The sequence below is a fragment of the Rhinatrema bivittatum genome, chromosome 19 (assembly GCF_901001135.1).
Source record: "Rhinatrema bivittatum chromosome 19, aRhiBiv1.1, whole genome shotgun sequence".
In the NCBI taxonomy this organism is placed as follows: Eukaryota; Metazoa; Chordata; class Amphibia; order Gymnophiona; family Rhinatrematidae; genus Rhinatrema; species Rhinatrema bivittatum.
Window position 1 is genome coordinate 43,842,497 of NC_042633.1, and position 23,856 is coordinate 43,866,352.

Below are 23,856 nucleotides of genomic sequence, written 5' to 3' on the forward strand. Positions count from 1 at the left end.
GGTATGCTGCTTGGAGGGGCTCAAAATGGCGGCCTTCCCCACCAAGAACTGCACCTCTGAGGCCTCACCTAATCTGCCTTCAAAATGCGATGACACGAGTACTGCTGTTAATTCAGGTAGCTGCCCAAAAACCTTTGAAGTCTCCCCCAGGAACATCTGCGTTGCAGATATAAGCATCATATAGGAGACGGGAGGCCTTCGCAGATCACTTTACATCCGCAGGTCCTGCAGCCTGATTTCTCTGTGCATGCCTTGAAGAAACCAAACAAATCCTCCTCTGGAGATGTGAGGCCTGAAAAGTCCTGCACTGCATTTAGCGGAGTTCTTCCTTGCTGGCAAACAAATCGCCTCTGCTCTATCAGTGCTCCAAGAAAGAAGCTGGTCTTCAAATTGTACTTTCTTTTAAAGCACCTCACAACATGGACCAGGAGCAAGGGGAGGGCCGAACAGACACAGAAAAACTTTTCCTCAAAAGTGAAGTTTGTTGGTACTAGATTCTTTTTTTTTAAGTGCCTAGAAGGAGGACCATCCCCAGGCTCAGCCGAAACCTCACTGAGTCTGGGAAGCACAAAATGGGCTCGCTAACCTGGGAGAACCAGCTGCCTAGTCTTTTTATGCAAGCCAATGCCTAAATCCCTACAGTGGGAGCCAAGCCGAAAAGAAATCCTGTTGCATAACCAGTTGGCCTACCATTTTTTTTGGAAGCAGAGAATGCTGGGTTTCTCTGTGCTATACTACCTCTATATATTGGCGATGATGTCATGGAGAAAGCTATGTATGTGTTCTGTCTCCTCCTGCTGGTAGAGGGACAATCTTATCTATCTGGACTGGTGTGCCAGGATGAAATGGAAACTAGCTTTGTTTTGGGCTGCACCACATGAACATAGTAGTGATGATGTCACAGAGAAAATTGTGCCCTCTGTCTCCATCTGCTGGTAGGGGGAAATAACCCATTTGTCTAGATTGGCATGGCAGGGATTTAATAAAAGGAAATTATCAGAAGCATACATTTCTCCATAAACACTATGGCTGTCCAACCATGGGAGTATGGTAGGCTCCCAAACACTATGTCTAGTTTAACCAGGATTTAATAATATGCCATGTTCTTAATGGCATGGTGTCGGAAATTATATGCCAAGGTGGGATCTTGCTGGTGTTCTTGGCGGTGGATGTAAACTCCTGTGTGGCCAATCCTGTGTCATTAGAAGTTTACCGTCCCCAGAAGCTGGCTGTATCATCAGAGGGGTCACCCTTCCCCCAGGTCAATTGCAATTTCAAAAGAGAGGATTCCCATCTGCTTAGGGTGCCATTTATCCCAGTGACTAAGTACACTGTTAGCTTTCCCGGTCGATTTCTTACATTCACTGGTGATCATCTTAGGTGATTACTCCTGGATATCTTTCTTGTTTCCCCTTTTCCAGTTCTTGTCCTAGTTCTTGGACAGCAGCAGCCTAGCTAGTTTTGGCAGCTGTTTAGATCATTATAAAGCTTGAAGATGAGTCATGGAGGGGGGGGTGGTCTGTCCGGTGTTGGATTAAGTATGGGATCTCGTATGCTCTTCTGCTCAAGATGATAGAGAACCTGTGAGAAAGACAATAAAAGCTATACTGAAATAGGAGAGAGATCCTACAAGTGGTCCCATTCTATGGCTGGCAACTGGTATATATCCTTTCAGTACGGGCAGGAATGACTGGGGAGGCCAATGGGTTTCTTCCTGCCATCATCTTCTATATGTTACTGTATTTAATAATGACTGATACTGCTTTAATTAGCATCAGTGCTTGTATAACTAGCACTGGTTCTACTGTAATTAGTACTGATATATTTATGTATCTCTAGCTAGAATTGATATATCTGTACTTAGTACTGGTATAGCTATAACTAGTATTCATATTGTTATAACTAGCACAAATGCTTCTTTAACTAGTAGTACTAGCACTGTAGTTGGCACTGGTGCTATTACTAGCACTGGTGCTGCTCTAACTAGTGCAGTTAGCACTGTAGCTGGCGCTGGTACTGCTATAACTAGCAGGGTGCTGCTCTAGCTAGCAGTATTAGCATTGTAGTTAGCACTGGTGCTATTACTAGCACAGGTACTGCTCTAACTAGTGCAGCTAGCACTGTAACTGGTGCTGGTACTTATGTAACTTACAGGGTGCTGCTCTAGTTAGCACTGCTAGCACTGGTACTGCTATAACTAGCAGGGTACTGCTCTAACTTGCACTGTTAGCACTGGTACTGCTATAACTAGCAGGTGCTGCCCTAGCTAGCACTGCTAGCACTGGTACTGCTATAACTAGCAGGGTGCTGCTCTAGCTAGCACTGCTAGCACTGGTACTGCTATAACTAGCAGGGTGCTGCCCTAGCTAGCAGTATTAGCACTGTAGTTAGCACTAGTGCTATTACTAGCACTGGTGCTGCTCTAGCTACTGCAGCTAGCACTGTAGCTGGCACTTCTGTAACTTACAAGGTGCTGCTCTAGCTAGCACTTCTAGCACTGGTACTACTATAATTAGCACTGCTATCACTGGTAGTTTATAGTTTATTATTCTTTATATACCAACATATCAGGGTTCCATCATATTGGTTTACAATAAATAAACATAAGAAGCAAAAACAACACACACATTAATTTAAAAATTAAAAATACAAATCAGCACAGTAAAATAACAATAAATAAGTACTAAAATTCTAATGCTAAAACTATAATAAGTACTTACAATAATTAACACTATAACTAGCAGGGTGCTGCTCTAACTAGCACTGCTAGCACTGGTACTGCTGTAACTAGCAGGGTACTGCTCTAACTAGCTCTGGTACTGCTGTAACTAGCAGGGTGCAGCTCTAACTAGCACTGCTAGCACTGGTACTGCTGTAACTAGCAGGGTGGTGCTCTAACTAGCACTGGTAATGCTGTAACTAGCAGGGTGCTGCTCTAACTAGCACTGGTACTGCTGTAACTAGCAGGGTGCTGCCCTAGGTAGCACTGCTAGCACTGGTACTGCTGTAACTAGCAGGGTGCTGCTCTAACTAGCTCTGGTACTGCTGTAACTAGCAGGGTGCTGCTCTAACTAGCACTGCTAGCACTGGTACTGCTGTAACTAGCAGAGTGCTGCTCTAACTAGCACTGCTAGCACTGGTACTGCTATAATTAGCAGGGTGCTGCTCTAACTAGCACTGGTACTGCTGTAACTAGCAGGGTGCTGCTCTAACTAGCACTGCTAGCACTGGTACTGCTCTAAGTAGCAGGGTGTTGCTCTAACTAGCAATGCTAGCACTGGTACTGCTCTAACTAGCACTGGTACTGCTGTAACTAGCACTGCTAGCACTGGTACTGCTATAATTAGCAGGGTACTGCTCTAACTAGCACTGGTACTGCTGTTACTAGCAGGGTGCTGCTCTAACTAGCACTGCTAGCACTGGTACTGCTCTAACTAGCACTGGTACTTCTGTAACTAGCAGGGTGCTGCTCTAACTAGCACTGCTAGCACTGGTACTGCTATAATTAGCAGGGGTACTGCTCTAACTAGCACTGGTGCTGCTGTAACTAGCAGGGTGCTGCTCTAACTAGCACTGCTAGCACTGGTACTGCTCTAACTAGCACTGGTACTTCTGTAACTAGCAGGGTGCTGCTCTAGCTATCTCTGCTGCTGCTTCTGATGGGAAGGGAAGCCGTAGCCTCTGATCCTGAATGACTGCAGCCTTTCGCCTGCCCCTGCCTGCTGTGTGCAGGTGTCTTGCTTCTAGCCTGCATTTGTTGGGGGATTAGCTCTCCAAGGTCCCCAGGTATAAAGGGAGCAGCCTCTGCTAGCCGCTCAGTGCCAGCACCATGTTTTATGATTGTCTTTTCACTGCTTCCTATCATCGTAAGTATGTTTTGTGTTTTATCAGGGATCGCATGTTGCAGAGATTCTCCTCGTTTAAGTCCAGTTTTCTCTTTCTTTTGGCTGCAGTTATAGATTTGTCTTTCTTTTGGTTTTGGTTTTTTGAAATGTCACTTGTGATTATAGAAATCGTCTGTCTCACTGTAAACAGTTCTAATCTCTTGCTTTAAATGAGAACTTTGTCTGCTATTCCACGGATATCTGAGATCGTTTTTCCCTACTGAACCTTTACGAGGTGGTTTGGGGGTCTCTTGGTGGTTGCAAGTTAACCAGCCTGTCTTTGCTTTCTATATCCTGCACATAAGTAGCAGGTGGGCTATTCCAGAAGACCTGCAGACTTACTGGCTGCCAAATTATTTTTACTTTTCTTCAAAGAGTGAGAGAAGGCGTTAGGGTCTGACTGACTAAGCTTTTCCTCTGTAGATGGAGAGTGGGAGAAAAGCTTTCAGAAGCTTCAACTGGCTTAACTTCTGGTTAAACATCTGCCTTTAAAACCTTCCTAGATTCACAAGAGACGGCTCCAAGGGCCTGATTTATAACCTCTCCAACTGAAAGCCTAAAGTGATGATCTCACCCCCTCGGCAGATCTTTCCGAACTGGCTCTTAATCTTCACTGGGATCTAGTTGCCTCATGAGGGAGTTGGATGGCCAGATCTCACAGGAGATACATTTTCCCTCTCGCAGCAGCCAAATTTAGCAACTGAAAAGATAGCCAGCCCCTGCTGTGTTCCCGGGGTAGGCAGAGATTTAGCTGTCCAGCAGGGATTTTCAGCTACAGCTCGCTGTTTTGGCTGCCTGCAGTTAGGGTTATTCTCAGCTGCAATTTTGTATGGCTCAGAATGAGCCTAGGATCTCCGCCTAGGTTTCAGCTGCTGATCTTAAGTGCTCGGGGGCCACCTGAAGATCAGCTTCTTTGTATTTTACCTTCGCTCACGTGCTTCAACAAAAATCTGATCTCATTATGCTGCCATGGGCCCCTTCTCTGGAAGAATTCTCTAACCTGCTTTTCCCAGAACAACATAAACTCACGAGAAACCAACGGCGAGTGCACTGTGCCCAGCCCGCAGTAAGCGGGGGTAGACCTCACGCTATCTGCCACGTCCCTGGCATTGCTCAGACACTTCCTTCTCTTCCATCACTCACTATTTTAGAAAAATATTGCCCGGTCTGCTGTTTCTCCAAAGCGGGGCCCAGTTCAGGAATTCTTTGTAATGTCTCCCCGCAGGTCCAGCCTAGGCCGAGGCATTGCATTATCCAACAAGGGCAGGGCATTGAAACTGCCCGGGGTTTACTTCTTGTAACTGGGGCTGTGATGAGCTCTCATTTCTCCAGTCACACAGATGCTGTGATTTCCACTACGGGACAAGAAAGCAGAATGGCCGATAAATCATTTCACTGCTTTTCAGCCCCAGGGGCTAGACAGCTCCTTCGACAGACAGACGCACATTTTTGTCTTTCCGAAACATCCTAATCGTGACGAAGGGAACGTGATCAGTGATTTGGCACAGGTCCGGGAAGTTCCCAAGCAGGAGGCCCTTAAGCTGCCTCAGCTCCTGTTCTCACAGATTTGTTCTCTGTTACAGTTCCTGTTCCCAAAGGAAGAAGTGATTGGGCGATCAGATCACCTGCGGTAGCAGCTCTGCACACACCATGTGATCAAGCACCTCAGTGGGGTGCGCTCACGCGGCCCTCTGGGGTCTGCAGAGGGCCTGAACACGTGACGTTGCTAATTTTATTTAAATATTTATTTACTTGCATTTATAAATCAAAGCTTTGTCCAGAGTTTTAAATGCAAGTAACAAAGAAATAGAATATATCAGAAACGATATATAATCACCACATATATTGGTAATCATTACAAAATAAGAAAAAGTGGAAGGAAGCAAAGAAAAATGAGGAGAGTATAAAGCAGCTGTAAAGAAAAGGCCACAGCACAGAATTATTCTCCTGCCTAAACAATATGCAAGCTTTACTGATCCACTCAGGTCAGGACATTGCTGATTGTTGGGCTGGGCTTTCCCCAGTCACCAATCACCGAGCCAAGGTGGAAGATTGGACACATTTTGAATGATTTGTGTTTGATCTAGTAATGAGTGCATGCATGTATTCCAGTGTCGGATAAGATCTGGTGAGATGCTGAAACCACTTTTCATGTCCTTTCTGCTTTCACCCTCTGTCTAGATGGTCCCTTGAGACCTAGCGATTCGGTCTCAGAGTCCAGCCCAGGTCCGACAGCTGCACAGGTTGGTGTGCCAACACAGGTCGTTCAACAAGTCCAGGCCGCACAACAGGTACGCTCTGTCTACAACTTGTGGCTGCAGGAGAAGGGTACTAGAATAGCACGGGGTGCTGCAGGGCAGGAGGGGAGGTGCATTGGCAGAGCTGTGTGTGAGGGTCTCAGTACTAGAATAGCACGGGGTGCTGCAGGGCAAGAGTGAGGTGCATTGGCAGAGCTGTGTGTGAGGGTCTCAGTACTGGAATAGCAGGGGGTGCTGCTGGGCAGGTGCATTGGCAGAGCTGTGTGTGTGTGAGGGTCTCAGTACTGGAATAGCAGGAGGTGGTGCAGGGCAGGTGCATTGGCAGAGCTGTGTGTGAGGGTCTCAGTACTGGAATAGCAGGAGGTGGTGCAGGGCAGGAGTGAGGTGCATTGGCAGAGCTGTGTGTGTGTGAGGGTCTCAGTACTGGAATAGCAGGGGGTGCTGCAGGGCAGGAGTGAGGTGCATTGGCAGAGCTGTGTGTGTGTGAGGGTCTCAGTACTGGAATAGCAGGAGGTGCTGCAGGGCAGGAGTGAGGTGCATTGGCAGAGCTGTGTGTGAGGGTCTCAGTACTGGAATAGCAGGAGGTGCTGCAGGGCAGGAGTGAGGTGCATTGGCAGAGCTGTGTGTGTGTGTGAGGGTCTCAGTACTGGAATAGCAGGAGGTGCTGCAGGGCAGGAGTGAGGTGCATTGGCAGAGCTCTGTGTGTGTGAGGGTCTCAGTACTGGAATAGCAGGAGGTGCTGCAGGGCAGGAGTGAGGTGCATTGGTAGAGCTGTATGTGAGGGTCTCAGTACTGGAATAGCAGGGGGTGCTGCAGGGCAGGAGTGAGGTGCATTGGCAGAGCTGTGTGTGAGGGTCTCAGTACTGGAATAGCAGGAGGTGCTGCAGGGCAGGAGTGAGGTGCATTGGCAGAGCTGTGTGTGAGGGTCTCAGTACTGGAATAGCAGGGGGTGCTGCAGGGCAAGAGTGAGGTGCATTGGCAGAGCTGTGTGTGTGTGTGAGGGTCTCAGTACTGGAATAGCAGGAGGTGGTGCAGGGCAGGTGCATTGGCAGAGCTGTGTGTGTGTGAGGGTCTCAGTACTGGAATAGCAGGAGGTGCTGCAGGGCAGGAGTGAGGTGCATTGGCAGAGCTGTGTGTGTGTGAGGGTCTCAGTACTGGAATAGCAGGGGGTGCTGCAGGGAAGGAGTGAGGTGCATTGGTAGAGCTGTGTGTGAGGGTCTCAGTACTGGAATAGCAGGAGGTGGTGCAGGGCAGGAGTGAGGTGCATTGGCAGAGCTGTGTGTGAGGGTCTCAGTACTGGAATAGCAGGGGGTGCTGCAGGGCAGGAGTGAGGTGCATTGGCAGAGCTGTGTGTGAGGGTCTCAGTACTGGAATAGCAGGGGGTGCTGCAGGGCAGGAGTGAGGTGCATTGGCAGAGTGTGTGTGTGAGGGTCTCAGTACTGGAATAGCAGGGGGTGCTGCTGGGCAGGAGTGAGGTGCATTGGCAGAGCTGTGTGTGAGGGTCTCAGTACTGGAATAGCAGGGAGTGCTGCAGGGCAGGAGTGAGGTGCATTGGCAGAGCTGTGTGTGAGGGTCTCAGTACTGGAATAGCAGGGGGTGCTGCAGGGCAGGAGTGAGGTGCATTGGCAGAGCTGTGTGTGTGTGAGGGTCTCAGTACTGGAATAGCAGGGAGTGCTGCAGGGCAGGAGTGAGGTGCATTGGCAGAGCTGTGTGTGAGGGTCTCAGTACTGGAATAGCAGGAGGTGCTGCAGGGCAGGAGTGAGGAGCATTGGCAGAGCTGTGTGTGTGAGGGTCTCAGTACTGGAATAGCAGGGAGTGCTGCAGGGCAGGAGTGAGGTGCATTGGCAGAGCTGTGTGTGAGGGTCTCAGTACTGGAATAGCAGGGGGTGCTGCAGGGCAGGAGTGAGGTGCATTGGCAGAGCTGTGTGTGTGTGAGGGTCTCAGTACTGGAATAGCAGGGGGTGCTGCAGGGCAGGAGTGAGGTGCATTGGTAGAGCTGTGTGTGAGGGTCTCAGTACTGGAATAGCAGGAGGTGCTGCAGGGCAGGAGTGAGGAGCATTGGCAGAGCTGTGTGTGTGAGGGTCTCAGTACTGGAATAGCAGGATGTGCTGCAGGGCAGGAGTGAGGTGCATTGGCAGAGCTGTGTGTGAGGGTCTCAGTACTGGAATAGCAGGGGGTGCTGCAGGGCAGGAGTGAGATGCATTGGCAGAGCTGTGTGTGAGGGTCTCAGTACTGGAATAGCAGGAGGTGCTGCAGGGCGGGAGTGAGGTGCATTGGCAGAGCTGTGTGTGTGTGAGGGTCTCAGTACTGGAATAGCAGGAGGTGGTGCAGGGCAGGAGTGAGGTGCATTGGCAGAGCTGGGTGGGGGTGGAGGGAGGGTGCATGAGATCAGAGTTCAATTTCTCAGCCTGGCTTCTGTTTTCTGGGCTGGTCAGGAGAAAGTAGGGTGTGGAGGTGGTCTTCACAGGGCCCGTGTCAGCCACTGTGAATATAGTGCCAGGCTTGGGGAGGGAGCTGCAGTATCTGGCCCCTGGCAAGACAGACTGTCACTGGGTAACTAGGGAGGGGGACGGTATGAAACCAGGCTTATAGTGGTTGGTTCCAGTTAAGCTGGAAGAGAACTGTCAGCATTTCTCCTTTCCTTTCCCATGCACCATTGCTCTCACATATGGCAGCTGGTGCTCATGCTTCTGTAACTCAGATTTCCCTGTACGTACCAGGATCAGTCCAGGACACCTGGGTTGTGACTCCGCACCAGTAGATGGAGACAGACTAAAACTTGTGGGCGGAGCCATATATAAGCCCCTGTGTCAGTCACAGCCCCTCAGTCTTACTCTGTCTCCAGTAGGTGGTGCAGGTCCGGTCACAGCCTCTGCCTGCACTGATTCTGGTAGTTAGTCAGGTTTTCTGGAATTTTTCCTTCTTTATTTTGGTTTTGGGCAATTTTTTTCTTCTAAGTAAAGAAGAATTTAGTTTTGGCCTTTGTTCATCTGAAGAAAGAAGACTCCCTCGTCCTGAGAGCCTCCCAGGGGGGTTGGGAGGTTCTGAGGGGACCATCCCCCCCTGGTAGAGGCCGCTGCTGAGGGTCGAGGACCTGGCCCTTGCTGGCAGCAGCGTCGGGGGTGACACCGGGGAGCCCGGTTCACTCACCCCCGCTGGAGCAGGCAGGTCAGGACCAGGGACAGCGTCCAAGCGGCAATCGCAAGTAGTAAAAAAAAAAAAAAAAAAAAAAAAAAAAGAAAAAGGTCTGTTTTGTTTTGTTGTGCGGCTTCTTCGCCTCGCCGGCTCTCCGTCCTTCGCGGCTTCGTTCCGGGGGGGGGGTTGACTTTAGTGGAGATCCCTGGGCACTTGCCGGTCGCGGGGGGGATGCCACGTGGAGCCTCCTGCCGCGCACGCCTGTATAGGGGCGGTCAGAGTCAGGTCGGGGTACCTTGTTTGCGGTCAGCGTCGGGGCCGCCCTGCAACGAGCAGGCAGGGATAGCGCTGCTGTTCCGTGCGCGGGAACGGCGGCCATTTTAGCTGCAGTTTGTCCAGACCACGAGACAGGTCTTAGCAAATGGAGGTCTCCCTCCGGCGTTTTTCCCGCAGCAGCGAGCCCCCGGGGGGGCCTCCCCGGGGTGGAGGGGCTGCTTCTCTGGTTGAGGTCAGTGCGGAGGGGGCCTCCTATGTTTCGGAGGCCTTCTTTCTTCGGTTTTCGCGTTCCTTTTACGGACGGTCCTGAAGGGCAAAAGATCTAGGCAGCAGAGGGGGAAAGCTGGAAAAGGATCTGGGAAGCCCTCCGATCCTCCAAAGCAGTAATGTCCGGTGCGGGGCAGACCGCAGGAGACGGACTCAGGAGCCCTCCGACCCTCCAAAGCTGAAGTGCCCGGTACGGGGCAGACCGCAGGAGACGGACTCAGGAGCCCTCCGACCCTCCAAAGCAGAAGTGCCCGGTGCGGAGCAGACCGCAGGAGAAGGACTCCGGGTCCTTCTGTTCGGAGGACACAGCCCCGGACGCAGCCCCGGCTGGGGGGGCGCTGATGAGCCGGAGGTAGAGGGGTCAGGCCTGCCAGGTACCAGCACAGGTACAGCAGTGGATGGAGATGACCCCAGGGTAGTCCGCTCGTTCCGGAGGGAGGCGTTGGCTCCCCTTATTCGGGCCATCCTGCAGGAATTGGGAGTGGAGGCCCCACAGGTGGAGTCTAGACCGGGAGCCAGGCTGGATCCGGTCTTTTCCAGCTCTCCGGCCCAGCGGTGGCCTTCCCGTTCCTCTGTTCGGCTGCGGATATATTTTCCGGGAAGGGGATTCCCCGGAGCTGGACCTGAAAGTGAGTAAAGCCGTGGACAAGTTGTATCCATTGCCAGAAGATACCCTGGAGCTTCTTCGGGTTCCCAGGGTGGATGCAGTGGTGTCGGCGGAACCTGAAAGGTCAATGGTCCCGGTTACAGGAGCGACCGCTCTCACGGATATCCAGGATAGGAGGAGGGAACTCCAGCTGGAGCAAGTGTTTTCAGGGGTCGGCCTTGATTTGTAGTCGCTTGCGCTGCGTGTTGGGTTCCGTGGGGCTCGGGTGTTCCAGGCCATCGCGGATCGGTCGGAGGAGAAGGCGCGGCAGGCGGATTGCCGCAGATGCTTTCTATGACTTGCTCCGGGCGGCCGCCAGAGCTATGATCTCGCCAGGGTCAGCGAGGCGCCTCCGACAATCGTATAGGTCTTCCTCCTTCCGTACCCCGCAGTGGCAGCGGCAGTTCCTTTCGGGGGAAGCGTTTCGGAAGACAAGGCGATCACAGGGGCCAAGTCTTCGCAATGAAAGCTGGTCGGCCCACCTCCCACCGCGGCCTCAGCTCGCCGTCCCCAACGTCGGGGCGCGGTTGCTGTCATTTTTACGGGAGATGGGCCGGTGTAACGTCGGACCGGTGGGTCCTCAATGTGATAAGACACGGCTACGCGTTAGATTTGGCTCGTACCCCAGTGGACAAGTTCCTTGTCTCACCCTGCAAGGCCCCAAAAAGAAGGCGACGGTGCTAGACACCATCCAACGCTTGGAAAGCTTGGGTGCTATTTCCCCCGGCCCGGTCAGCCAACACGAGGGGCGTTACTCCATTTACTTCATCGTCCCAAAGAAAGACGGCACGTCCGGACCAATTTTGGATCTCTAAGGGGTAAACCGCTGTTTTCGCGTTCCTCACTTCGAACTGGAGACGATTCGTTCAGTCATCGCCGTGGTACGGCCCGGCGAGTTCCTAGCCTCCCTGGACCTCTCGGAGGCGTATCTTCTCATAGGCAGTCTGCCGTCGTTCCAACGCTTTCTCCGGTTCTGCATTCTAGGATGGCATTTTCAGTTCGAGCACTCCCGTTTGGGCTCGCGACGGCCCCCCGTACATTCCCGAAGGTAATGGTCGTGGTGGCGGCGCAGCTGCGCCGGGAAGGTCTCCTGGTCCATCCGTGCCTGGACGACTGGTTGGTTTGGGCGCAGTCCGAGGATCAGTGTCAGGTGGTAGTGGCCAGGGTCCTACTTCTTCTGCAGTCCCTAGGATGGGTGGTCAACTTCAGCAAGAGTCATCTGACACCCACGCAGACCTTGGAATATCTGGGAGCTGTTTTCGACACGAAGCAGGGCACGGTGTTCCTATCGCACGACCGGGTGTGCAAACTGCAAGCCCAAGTACGGCGCTTATTGTCTCTCCGCCAACCGCGGTCTGCGACTACCTTACGGTCCTAGGGCCTATGGCTTCAACGCTGGCGCTGCCTCCCTGGGCATTCGCTCATCTGCGACCTTTACAGTCATCCTTACTATCCCGCTGGAAGCCGGTCTCGGAGGGATTCCATCTACCGCTTCCTCTAGCGGGCCACGCGAGGTCCAGCCTGCTCTGGTGGCTGGATCCCAGTCGTCTGTCCTCTGGAGTCTCTCTTCGGGTGCACAATTGGACAGTGGTGACCACGGATGCCAGCCTTTCCGGTTGGGGAGCGGTCTGCCTGCGGAGCTCGGTCCAAGGCCTATGGTCAGCGTTGCAAGCCCAGTGGTCTATCAATCGCCTAGAGACCAGAGCGGTCCATCTGGCCCTGCAAGCCTTCCTACCGTTGCTGCGGGGAAAGGCAGTCCGAGTGCTATCGGACAATGCGACCACCGTGGCCTACATCAACCGCCAGGGCGGGACCAGGAGCCCCCAGGTGGCGGAAGAAGCTCAGCGCTTGATGGCCTGGTCGGAGCAACATCTCAGCAACCTCGCAGCGTTTCACATTGCGGGAGTCGACAACGTGCATCTCAGCAACCTCGCTGCGTCTCACACTGCGGGAGTCGACAACGTGCAGGCGGACTATCTCAGCCGTCATCGTCTGGATCCCGGAGAGTGGGAGCTGGGGGACGAAGCGTTTCTTCTCATTTGCGAAACGTGGGGTGTGCCCCACATGGATCTGATGGCCACGTGGCACAACGCGAAGGCCCCGCGATTTTACAGTCGACGTCGAGAGCGGGGGGCAGAAGGCGTCGATGCGTTGGTGCTTCCCTGGCCGACGGATGTGCTGCTCTACGTGTTTCCCCCGTGGCCGATGATCGGCAAGATTCTACGGCGCATAGAGTTACATCCGGCCAACTTGATCTTGGTGGCACCGGAGTGGCCTCGCCGGCCGTGGTTCGCAGACCTCGTACAACTGGCAGTAGCGGCACCCCTTCGGTTCCAGGGAAGGGCGGCCCTGCTCCATCAGGGCCCCGTCTGTTTGGAGGATGCGGATCACTTCTGTCTCGCGGCATGGCTTTTGAGAGGAATCGACTGAAGAGAAAAGGTTATTCAGATGCGGTGGTGGCCACGCTACTGCGTTCCAGGACGCAGTCGACGTCCTTGGCCTACGTCCGTGTCTGGGTGGTCTTTGAGAACTGGTGCGTGCAGCGTGGGGTGGACCCCACTTCGGCTTCCGTCTCTGATGTTCTGGCGTTCCTCCAGGCGGGTCTGGCCAAAGGTCTGGCATGCAGTTCCCTACGGGTCCAAGTGGCGGCGCTGGGGTGTTTGCGAGGTAAGGTCCGTGGTACGTCTCTGGCGCTTCACCCGGATATTGCTCGTTTCCTTCGGGGTGCTAAGCACCTTCGCCCCCCGTTACGTCTTCCTTGTCCGGCTTGGAACCTCAATTGGGTTCTCTCCGCTCTATGCACGGCGCCGTTTGAGCCCTTGAAACGCGCAACTCTTAAGGATCTCACTTTAAAAACGGCATTCTTGGTGGCGATTGCCTCGGCACGGCGTGTTTCCGAGTTACAGGCCCTGTCCTGTAACTTCCTTGCGTATCTCTGATTCGGGGGTTTCCTTACGGACGGTTCCTTCCTTTCTTCCGAAAGTGGTCTCGTCGTCTCACGTAAATCAATCGGTGGAGTTGCCCGCTTTTGCGTGCAGAGAGTCCTCTGTTCCAGAAGAGAGGGAGTTACGGAAGCTTGACGTACGGAGATCCCTTCTCCGATATCGGGAGGTCACTAATCCGTTTCGGGTCACAGATCATCTGTTTGTCCTGTTCTCTGGACCAAAGAAAGGAGCTGCAGCGTCCCGCACAACGATCGCTCGTTGGCTCAAGGAGGCCATCAGTTCGGCGTACTTGGTGCGGGGGAAAACCTCTTCCCGTGGGGCTGCGGGCTCACTCGACTCGATCTCAAGCAGCGTCTTGGGCGGAAGCTTCTCAGGTGTCGCCTCAAGAGATTTGCAGGGCGGCTGCCTGGAAGTCGTTGCATGCCTTTATCAGGCATTGCCGGTTGGATGTCCGGGCTACCGAATCCGGAGGGTTTGGAGAGAGGGTACTCCGAGCGGGACTCTCTGCTTCCCACCCTCAGTAGGTTGCTCTGGTACATCCCAGGTGTCCTGGACTGATCCTGGTACGTACAGGGAAAGGAAAATTAGTTTCTTACCTGATAATTTTCGTTCCTGTAGTACCAAGGATCAGTCCAGGATCCCGCCCGCAGTGCTGCGCTGAAGTAATGGAGAGTCCGCTCTTTGTTCTGAATTACTCTGTTCCGCTTGTTTGGCTCTCTCGATTGGAGAGTCCGTTTCCAGGAGGGGTATTTCTTTCCCCGTTCTATTAGCGGTTTATAGATAGTTTAGTTCTCTGGTTGTGTTCTACTTTGACATTCCGTATGACTGAGGGGCTGTGACTGACACAGGGGCATATATGGCTCCGCCCACAAGTTTTAGTCTGTCTCCATCTACTGGTGCGGAGTCACAACCCAGGTGTCCTGGACTGATCCTTGGTACTACAGGAACGAAAATTATCAGGTAAGAAACTAATTTTCCTTTTGGTGTTTCGGTGCACAGAGGCTGTTGGTCCAGGCTAGTGTCCAGCCTAAAGGAACTATAGTGTCCCCTCTGCAGCTCACAGGAGTGCAAGTACCTCACCAAGTATGTGTGTGTCTGCTGTGTCCCAGGAGGAGCCTGGGTTCTTGTCCATGTTCCCATTAGATCACTCTGTGTAGTTGCTGTGCATGACTCTTTTGCATGTGTATGTAATGTCATCATCTTGTCTTCATGTTTACGATAGCAGAGCAGGGGCTGCCGGCCCAGTCCCTGCAGTCTGCAAACTTAGATTTCATCAGCATGAGAATCTGCCATGTGTCTGCTCTCCCAGAGCTGGAGCAGGTTACAGTAGGGGGCAGGATCCTGCCACACTCTGGCAAGCATTGCTGAGGGAGCATCAGTATGTGGGAGCACACCTGGGTAAGCTCAGCATCGCTGGCCATCTCAGTACAGCACTGGGATGCATGGGGATCAACAAAATGGAACCCGATTTCTTAGGAATTATTATTTTTTTAATGATAGAACTAAAAGCTGTTTGATTCAAGTGAGCCTGTGGCTTGACATGGGGCAGAACCTGCCCAGGAGCTGCATTTTCTGTGGCCAGTTGCAAGCAAACTCTGCAGCATCACCCGAGACTGAATTACTGAGGACGTGTTTTTCCTCTGCTGTGTGGCCCGAGCTCTCCCTGCATGGTTTCTGCAACAAAGCTTTAGAAAAAGAAAGATTCTGGACTGCTTTTATTGTACAGAAACGAATTTGTTGCTATTGGTTAGGAATTTTGTTGATCCCTGTGTATGAATGAGGATGGATTAGTAGGGTCAGTGAACCACGTCTGTTCCTACTCTACTGTGTCCAGGTGCTTAGGGGGGCCTCCTTGGTTAATAAGCTGTGCATGGTGTTTTCTGTGTTTTGCAGCGTCTAGTGGTGCAGAGCACATCCCAGGCTGGGAAGGGAGCACAGCTGGCTCTAACAGTGCATGCCCTGCCACAGCAAGTTCATTCTCCTCCTGAGGTGGGTGGCTTCAGCGTCACGTCTTGCATAGCTCTTCAGCACAGTACTCACTGCGGCCCTGGGCCCTGAGCAGCCTCAGGATGCTGGAGCTCCACCAGGGTACTTAGAGCTGCCATTTTGAAAGAAGATGTGTTGTGCACTGAACTCTGGTGAAGAGGGTCTGTTCTCCATTCCTAAGAGCAGGTTCAGGCTGTCCCCAGACGGAAGGCTCTGTGTAATAGGAGAAACAGCGTCTTAGCTTGCTGTGCAGACGACCTGCCCTTCTCTTTCTCCTTCCCAGACACTGAAGGACCCTCTTGTTGTTTCAGAGATCCCCTGTTCAGACCAATAGCACAGCCCCGAAAGCAGGACAAGTCCAGGGGCTGCAGATGCATGGAGACCAGCAGGTGCCCGTTGTTCTCACGGGTCGGGTATGGCTCAGCCTGTGCAGGCCTTAGCCCAGTGCGCTTTACCCGGTGAGGGATAGGGTACCTGGTTACATGAGAGGAGAAGGACCCCCTTACTTCAGGCAGATTATGTAGCTTTCCTTTCATCCAGCCAGACCAGTTCAGACCATTGGATTTTGCCCACTGACCAGCAGGTGGAGACAGAGAGTGGCAGATTTGTTGATGGCTCCCCTTATAAGCATCAAGCCCGCGGGTGTTCTCTGTATGCAGCAGATGGTAGACGAGTATCCTGTGCTGTGTGCTAAGGCCTGCTTAGACTAGGTGAATTGCACCTTGTAGGAAGCTCTGGAGGAGAAAGTTGAGCACAGTCTTTGGGCTAAGGATCTAGAATTTGGAGTAGGTGGCACCTGAGGTGAAATCCTACATTCCCTCCCTCAGCTGTGTGTAGCTGGAGCCAGGAGGTTATCAGTTTTCTTAACACTTGGTATCCCTTTCCCAGACGGGGTCTAGGTGGTCTTTCCTGTTTAAAAGAAAAAAAAAATTCTAAGGCCCTGCATCGGTAGTGCAATAAAGTTAAAAAAAAATAATAAAATAAAGGCCAAAGAGAGGAGCTAGAGGCAGCAGTCAGGCAGGAAGGTGGCTGCCTGAAGCAGTGCTCACATCGCAGGGTGAGTTTAAACTCTTATCCTCTTCGGTCCTGGCTGCGGTGGTGAGTATCCTGCTCTGCAAATTGTGTGGGACTCAGAAGCAGCTTTGCCTAACCCGTGCCGCTCCTATTTAGAGATGGATGATTCTGGGGCAAATGGAGCCAGAGAAAGAGGCTCTGCAGGAGTGAAGAACATCAGCAGGACAGCTGCAGGGACACCAGTTTGCAGGCAGCACTGATCTCTTTCCTGATGGAAGCCGATTTTAAAGTGCAGGCGTGCAGTCTTTTCTATGGGATAGTCCCTAAATCCACTCTGGGTGCAACTAGAAGAAGAGGTCTCCAGAGGAAGCCAAACACCAAATAAATTTCCTGGAGCTACGAGCAATCAGATATGCTCTCAGGGTATTTCAGGATCGCCTCTCCAATCAAGTCATCCTGATCCAGACGGACAACCAGGTGGCCATGTGGTACATCAACAATCAGGGAGGGACGGGCTCCTACCTTCTGTGTCAGGAAGCTGCGCAGATATGGGCGGAGGCCCTCTCCCACTCGATGTACCTCAGGACCACCTACTTGCCGGGAGTGGACAATGTGTTGGCAGACAAGCTGAGTCGCACCTTTCAACCACACAAGTGGTCTCTCAACCCCTCAGTAGCAAACTCGATCTTCCAACAATGGGGTTATCCTCAAATAGACCTCTTTGCGTCATCTCAAAGTCGCAAATTAGACAACTTCTGCTCTCTCACTCGCAGCCAGCACTATCAGCCAAGAGACGCGTTCTCTCTATCATGGTAAACCGGTCTCCTATATGCATTCCCTCCACTTCCACTTCTCTCAAAGACTCTCGTGAAGTTATGTCAGGACAAGGGAACCATGATCCTGATAGCACCCCACTGGCCGCGCCAAGTGTGGTTTCCAATACTTCAGGATCTCTCCATTCGCAGGCACATTCCCTTGGGAAAGGACCCGCTTCTAATCACTCAAAACTACGGGTGCCTTCGCCACCCCAGTCTTCAAGCCTTGTCCCTGACTGCATGGATGTTGAAAGGTTAATCCTTCAGCCACTTAACCTTTCTGAACCAGTTTCCCGTGTCCTGATTGCTTCACGGAAGCCTTCCACAAGGAAATCGTATTCTTACTAATGGACCAGGTTCACGTCATGGTGCTTTTCTCAATCCCTTGACCACTTTACCTGTCCAATCCCAAGGTTTTTGGACTATCTCTGGCACTTGTCAGAGTCAGGTCTCAAAACTTCCTCCATCAAAATTCATGTCAGTGCGGTAGCCGCCTTCCATAAAGGTGTTGGGGATGTTCCCATATCAGTACAACCCCTCGCAACACGTTTTTTGAAAGGCTTGCTTCACCTCAAGCCTCCACTGCGCCCTCCAGCCCCTTCTTGGGACCTCAATCTGGTTTTGGGTTGGCTCATGAAACCACCATTCGAGCCTGTTCAATCCTGTGACCTTCGCTATCTCACATGGAAAGTGATTTTCCTTCTGGCAATCACTTCAGCTTGCAGAGTTAGTGGATTACAGGCCCTAGTTACCTATCCGCCTTACACTTAACTTCTGAAGGACCGGGCAGTACTCTGCACTCACCCTAAGTTCTTAGCTAAGGTAGTATCGGAGTTTCATCTCAATCAATCCATTATACTACCCACCTTCTTTCCCAGGCCCCTTTCCAATCCAGGTGAGCAGGCTCTACATACTCTTGACTGTAAACGGGCTCTAGCTTTCTACCTAGACCGTACAGCTGCTCACAGGGAAAACACTCTCTTTCCATTCCACCAAATTGGGGAACACTCTCTTTCCATTCCACCAAATTGGGGCAGCCTGTGGGTAAGCAGACTCTCTCCTCCTGGTTAGTGGACTGCATATCTTTTTGCTATCAGCAAGCGGGCATCCCTTTTCAAGACCGTGTTAAAGCGCACTCTGTGAGGGCCATGGCGACATCAGTAGCGCACCTACGATCGGTGCCGCTTCCTGACATTTGCGGGGCTGCCACCTGGAGTTCCCTCCACACTTTTGCAGCCCCACTATTGCTTGGACAAAGCCGGAAGACAGGATTCCATCTTCGGCCAGTCTGTCTTGCGCATCCTATTTACAATGTGATGTACCAACACCCTTCCGCCTGCCCGGTGGGGTTCAGGATGCCCTCTACCAAATTCCGCCCTAGTTCTTGGGCTTATTGCACGTCTTTGGGTACATTTGGTGCTGTTCGGACATCCTCAGCTCGGTACTCACCCATATGTGAGGACTACCATCCTGCTTGTCCTGAGAGAAAGCAAATGTTGCTTACCTGTAACAGGTGTTCTCACAGGACAGCAGGATGTTAGTCCTCACGAAACCCGCCCGCCGCCCTGCGGTGTTGGGTTTGTAACGTTTTCTTATTTTATTTTCGGCACTACCTGTAGCTTTTTAACAAGAAAGGGGGACCCCTGCTGGCTGCAGGGTCAATGCATTGCTGGGCTTGCCCAGTAGGGACCAGTCAAAGTTCTGGAAACTTTGACAGATGTTTTCCGTGATTGGGCTCCGTTCTGATGATGTCACCCATATGTGAGGACAAACATCCTGCTGTCCTGTGAGAACATCTGTTACAGGTAAGCAACATTTGCTTTCCCTCTCATCCAGTATCTGGAGGCCGAGCTGGTCCTACTCGGGCATGATTTTGATCCTGAATAGGCTGCCCAACTTCGAAACAACAACAGTCTTCTTGCTCCAACTGTGAGTGCTATGAATTTAGGTGCTAGCCTAATAATACCATATAAACCAGCTGACAGGTAAACTGCAGTGGATTCCAGCTTAGCAGAATTATCAGCTAAGTAATGCTCTGGAAACATAACTTGAGCATATAGCCTTCTGAAGTGAATCGAATAGATGACTTCTCATCATCTCATGACTGCAGGTCTACTTCCTCTCCCACACTATCATCATTTTATTAACAATGGAATATAATCAGTAGCCACACTGCTTACATTAAGGTCATTTTGTATTAATTTGCATTGGATTCTCATATTGTACCTTGGACTGGCTAGATACATTTTCAGGTTTAGTCTGCAGGGCATGGAAGGTCTGATGCAGGAATTTAAAAATTCAGGAGTGTAAGAAAAATGCGTTCCCTGTACGTACCCGGATCAGTCCAGACAGTGGGTTGAGCCTCCTGTCCAGCAGAGGGAGACAGAGAAAAGCTGAAAAGGTATCCTGTATCAGGACAGTGCTCACCCTATGTCCCTTCAGTATTTCTCTGTCTCCCAGCAGAGCCAGGCAGTTGAACCTGCGGTTCCCTGATGGAAGCAAGATGGCTGCCGCGCCCTTAGCAACTGTTGAGCAGCTGGCCTCAACGGTCTTTCTAAGTAGAGGAGCTGTCTGTGCTGAAGTTTTTTTTTTAATGCATTGGCTTCAAAGAGGCTTTTTGTGCTTCAATAGAAGTTGGTTTTGATGAAAAGCCTGATTTTGAAGAGCTTTTTAATAAACCCTGAACAGGAAGTAAATAAGCTGAACAGGAAGTGCTAAGAGAGAAACCCACAGTGACCCATGGGCAATCTGTTAATGCCGACAACAGCTCCCTTACCGGTGCTTACTAAACCTTAAACGAGGAATAATATAACTCTCTATGCAGCTATGTGACTGAGGCTTGCCAATCACTAAAGACGTGATCCACCCTACAAAAAGGCAGGCAGAGAGCCGAATCCATTTGAGTGGCTCGCTGCTCTGCAGGAGATCTGATCTGCAGGTGTATGGCATTTAGATCTTTGGTTAACTCTGCAGTCAGCAGAATAAGCATATTATCTCAAGTTAAAATTAGAATTAAGCAGGAAATCCTGAGTTATGTCTTGACCGACTGTCCTCTCAGTAGCTGGAGGCAGAGAACCCTGCCATGTAGGATTCTAGTGATAACTTATGTAGGGTTGATGTCAGAAAGAATCTGCCTCCAGATGAGAGGGAACGTACCTGCATGTTTTTGCCTGGTGTGCAGAAGTTAGCGGGTAGGGCATAATTTCACCTTTTACCTGATAACATGGCATAGACTTAGTTTTTGGGTACTTGCCAGGTTCTTGTGGCCTGGATTGGCCACTGTTGGAAACAGGATGCTGGGCTTGATGGACCCTTGGTCTGACCCAGTATGGCATTTTCTTATGTTCTTATGTTCTTACCTGCTGATGATTGATTTTCCTTGAATCCAATCAGACCAGTCCAGAACCCCCTGCCTGTTCTGCTGCCAGTGTGGCTTTTGCCCTTCAGGCAAGTTACAAAGTTTAACTTGGCAGTGTTTTCCCTTTTATTGTTTTCTTGGCAGTGTTTTCCCTTTTATTGTTTTCTGGAAAGCCTTCTGGTTGCAAGGGGATTCAATTTTGGAGCTAATTACTGGCAGGCTGAGGTCAGCACGGAAGCCTATAAGAGGCGACATCAGTGAACCTGTTATTCTCTGGCTCCACTTGCTGGCCAGTGGGCATAGTCTGTTTGCCTGGACTGGACTGACTGGATTTCACAGCTGATAACATTTGTTGGGTGTGTATCATTGCTGTCTGACACTGGACTCCATGCTGGTGTTTTTCTCTTTTTCTCTTAGAGGTCTGTTGTGCAGTCCACAGCACAGGCTCCTAAGACCAGCCCGGTCCAGCAGCTGACAGTGCAAGGCCTGCAGCAGGTGCATGTGACACAGGAGGTATGTTTCAGGCTTACTCCTATCCTTCTGCGGCTACTGCCCTTGTGGGTGTAATAATCTAGCAGCACTGCGAAGTCATCTGGATCAGGCTTTTTCTTTGTTCTACTACAGATAGCTCTTCCCACTTTTATCTGCTGTCCAATGGGAAAGGAATGCATAAACCTAACTGCAGAAGCTTACAAAAAGCTGAGAAAATCGTTCTGCTATCTCTTGACTGCAGCTGTAGAGTCCCCTTGGCAGCATGAGGCTATTTGGTGTCAAATTAGCAGAAATGCAAGTAGCACCGACATATCCCCATGAGGACCCACATAGCGTCCTCCTGTCCTTCATGGCTTACCCCATAGCTGAGGATCCCTTGTGCTTATCCCAGGCTTTACCCCTCACAGCTAAGGATCCTCTGGGCTTATCCCAGGCTTTACCCCTCACTCCCCCACAGCTAAGGATCCTCTGTGCTTATCCCAGGCTTTACTTCTCACTCCCTCACAGCTAAGGATCCTCTGTGCTTATCCCAGGCTTTACCTCTCACTCCCCCACAGCTAAGGATCCTCTGTGCTTATCCCAGGCTTTACCCCTCACTCCCTCTCACAGCTAAGGATCCTCTGTGCTTATCCCAGGCTTTACCCCTCACTCCCTCTCACAGCTAAGGATCCTCTGTGCTTATCCCAGGCTTTACCCCTCACTCCCTCACAGCTAAGGATCCTCTGTGCTTATCCCAGGCTTTACCCCTCACACTCCCTCACAGCTAAGGATCCTCTGTGCTTATCCCAGGCTTTACCCCTCACTCCCTCACAGCTAAGGATCCTCTGTGCTTATCCCAGGCTTTACCCCTCACTCCCTCACAGCTAAGGATCCTCTGTGCTTATCCCAGGCTTTACCCCTCACTCCCTCACAGCTAAGGATCCTCTGTGCTTATCCCAGGCTTTACCCCTCACTCCCTCACAGCTAAGGATCCTCTGTGCTTATCCCAGGCTTTACCCCTCACTCCCCCACAGCTAAGGATCCTCTGTGCTTATCCCAGGCTTTACCCTCACTCCCCCACAGCTAAGGATCCTCTGTGCTTATCCCAGGCTTTACCCCTCACTCCCCTCACAGGCTAAGGATCCTCTGTGCTTATCCCAGGCTTTACCCCTCACTCCCTCACAGCTAAGGATCCTCTGTGCTTATCCCAGGGCTTTACCCCTCACTCCCCCACAGCTAAGGATCCTCTGTGCTTATCCCAGGCTTTACCCCTCACTCCCTCACAGCTAAGGATCCTCTGGGCTTATCCCAGGCTTTACCCCTCACTCCCCCACAGCTAAGGATCCTCTGTGCTTATCCCAGGCTTTACCCCTCACTCCCTCACAGCTAAGGATCCTCTGTGCTTATCCCAGGCTTACCCCTCACTCCCTCACAGCTAAGGTCCTCTGTGCTTATCCCAGGCTTTACCCCTCACTCCCCCACAGCTAAGGATCCTCTGTGCTTATCCAGGCTTTACCCCTCACTCCCCCACAGCTAAGGATCCTCTGTGCTTATCCCAGGCTTTACCCCTCACTCCCTCACAGCTAAGGATCCTCTGTGCTTATCCCAGGCTTTACCCCTCACTCCCTCACAGCTAAGGATCCTCTGTGCTTATCCCAGGCTTTACCCCTCACTCCCTCACAGCTAAGGATCCTCTGTGCTTATCCCAGGCTTTACCCCTCACTCCCCCACAGCTAAGGATCCTCTGTGCTTATCCCAGGCTTTACCCCTCACTCCCTCACAGCTAAGGATCCTCTGTGCTTATCCCAGGCTTTACCTCTCACTCCCTCACAGCTAAGGATCCTCTGTGCTTATCCCAGGCTTTACCTCTCACTCCCCCACAGCTAAGGATCCTCTGTGCTTATCCCAGGCTTTACCCCTCACTCCCCCACAGCTAAGGATCCTTTGCACTTATCCCAGGCTTTACCCCTCACTCCCCCACAGCTAAGGATCCTCTGTGCTTATCCAAGTTTTTCTTGAATTCTGTTCCTGTTTTTATCTCTACCACCTGTCTGCAGAGGTTGTTCTATGCATCCACCACCCTTTCCCTGAAGAAATATTGTCTGATGTGACTCTTGAATTTGTGGAAAAATATCTGCATGAATTCAGAGAAAGAAAATGTTTATAATCATGGTCCCAATCTTTTTAAAATTTTCAATTTTGCAGTGCAAGCACTTGTGTCAAAAACAAAAACTAAATGCTGTACTTCCCTTTGTTATATCGTATTAACGCTTTTATGAAGACACAAGGGACGTGATTTGTGATCAGAAATACGAGAAATGGAAGAGAACAGTCCTGAAGCAAGAACCGAAACGTAGCTGTGTCCAGCGCAGGCTTCAGAAAAGTCTTAAGACGATTTGACAAAGGGAGTTACGGTGTTTATTTTTTGTTTTTGACACAAGTGGTTGCACTGCAAAATTAAATTATCTAAAAAAATTGGGACTCTGTTTATAAATGGTTTTTTTTCTTTGAATGCGTGAGAGAGGTTTCTCACATGCGACTGTCAGGTTTCTGTTATTAACTTGGAGCTGATGTTTGTAGTTTTTGCTATCTTTGGCTCCATTGGCTGTATCCAGATTAGATTTTTAAGAAATGTTGACTCTGTCCCATGTGGGAGGGAGTAAGATAGACCAGGGTTTATATTTTGTGTGCAGTACTGGAGTCCTGAGGAAGGACAATGTGCAGGTCGAACATGTAACCCAGAGCTTGCCTGGCCTGTTCCACTCTCAATTGCTGGAAGAGATAATAGAAAGAAAATCCCT

General features: G+C 51.2%; 1 protein-coding gene across 1 annotated transcript in view; it reads left to right on the forward strand.

The window, feature by feature from the left end:
* RFX1 (regulatory factor X1) overlaps positions 1-23,856 on the forward strand; it is an 85,598-nt gene that overhangs the window by 26,619 nt on the left and 35,123 nt on the right. Inside the window, 4 exon segments of the mRNA XM_029585711.1 lie at positions 6,066-6,175; positions 14,411-14,494; positions 15,305-15,400; positions 21,002-21,097. Coding sequence (XP_029441571.1) covers positions 6,066-6,175; positions 14,411-14,494; positions 15,305-15,400; positions 21,002-21,097 — 386 coding nt within the window.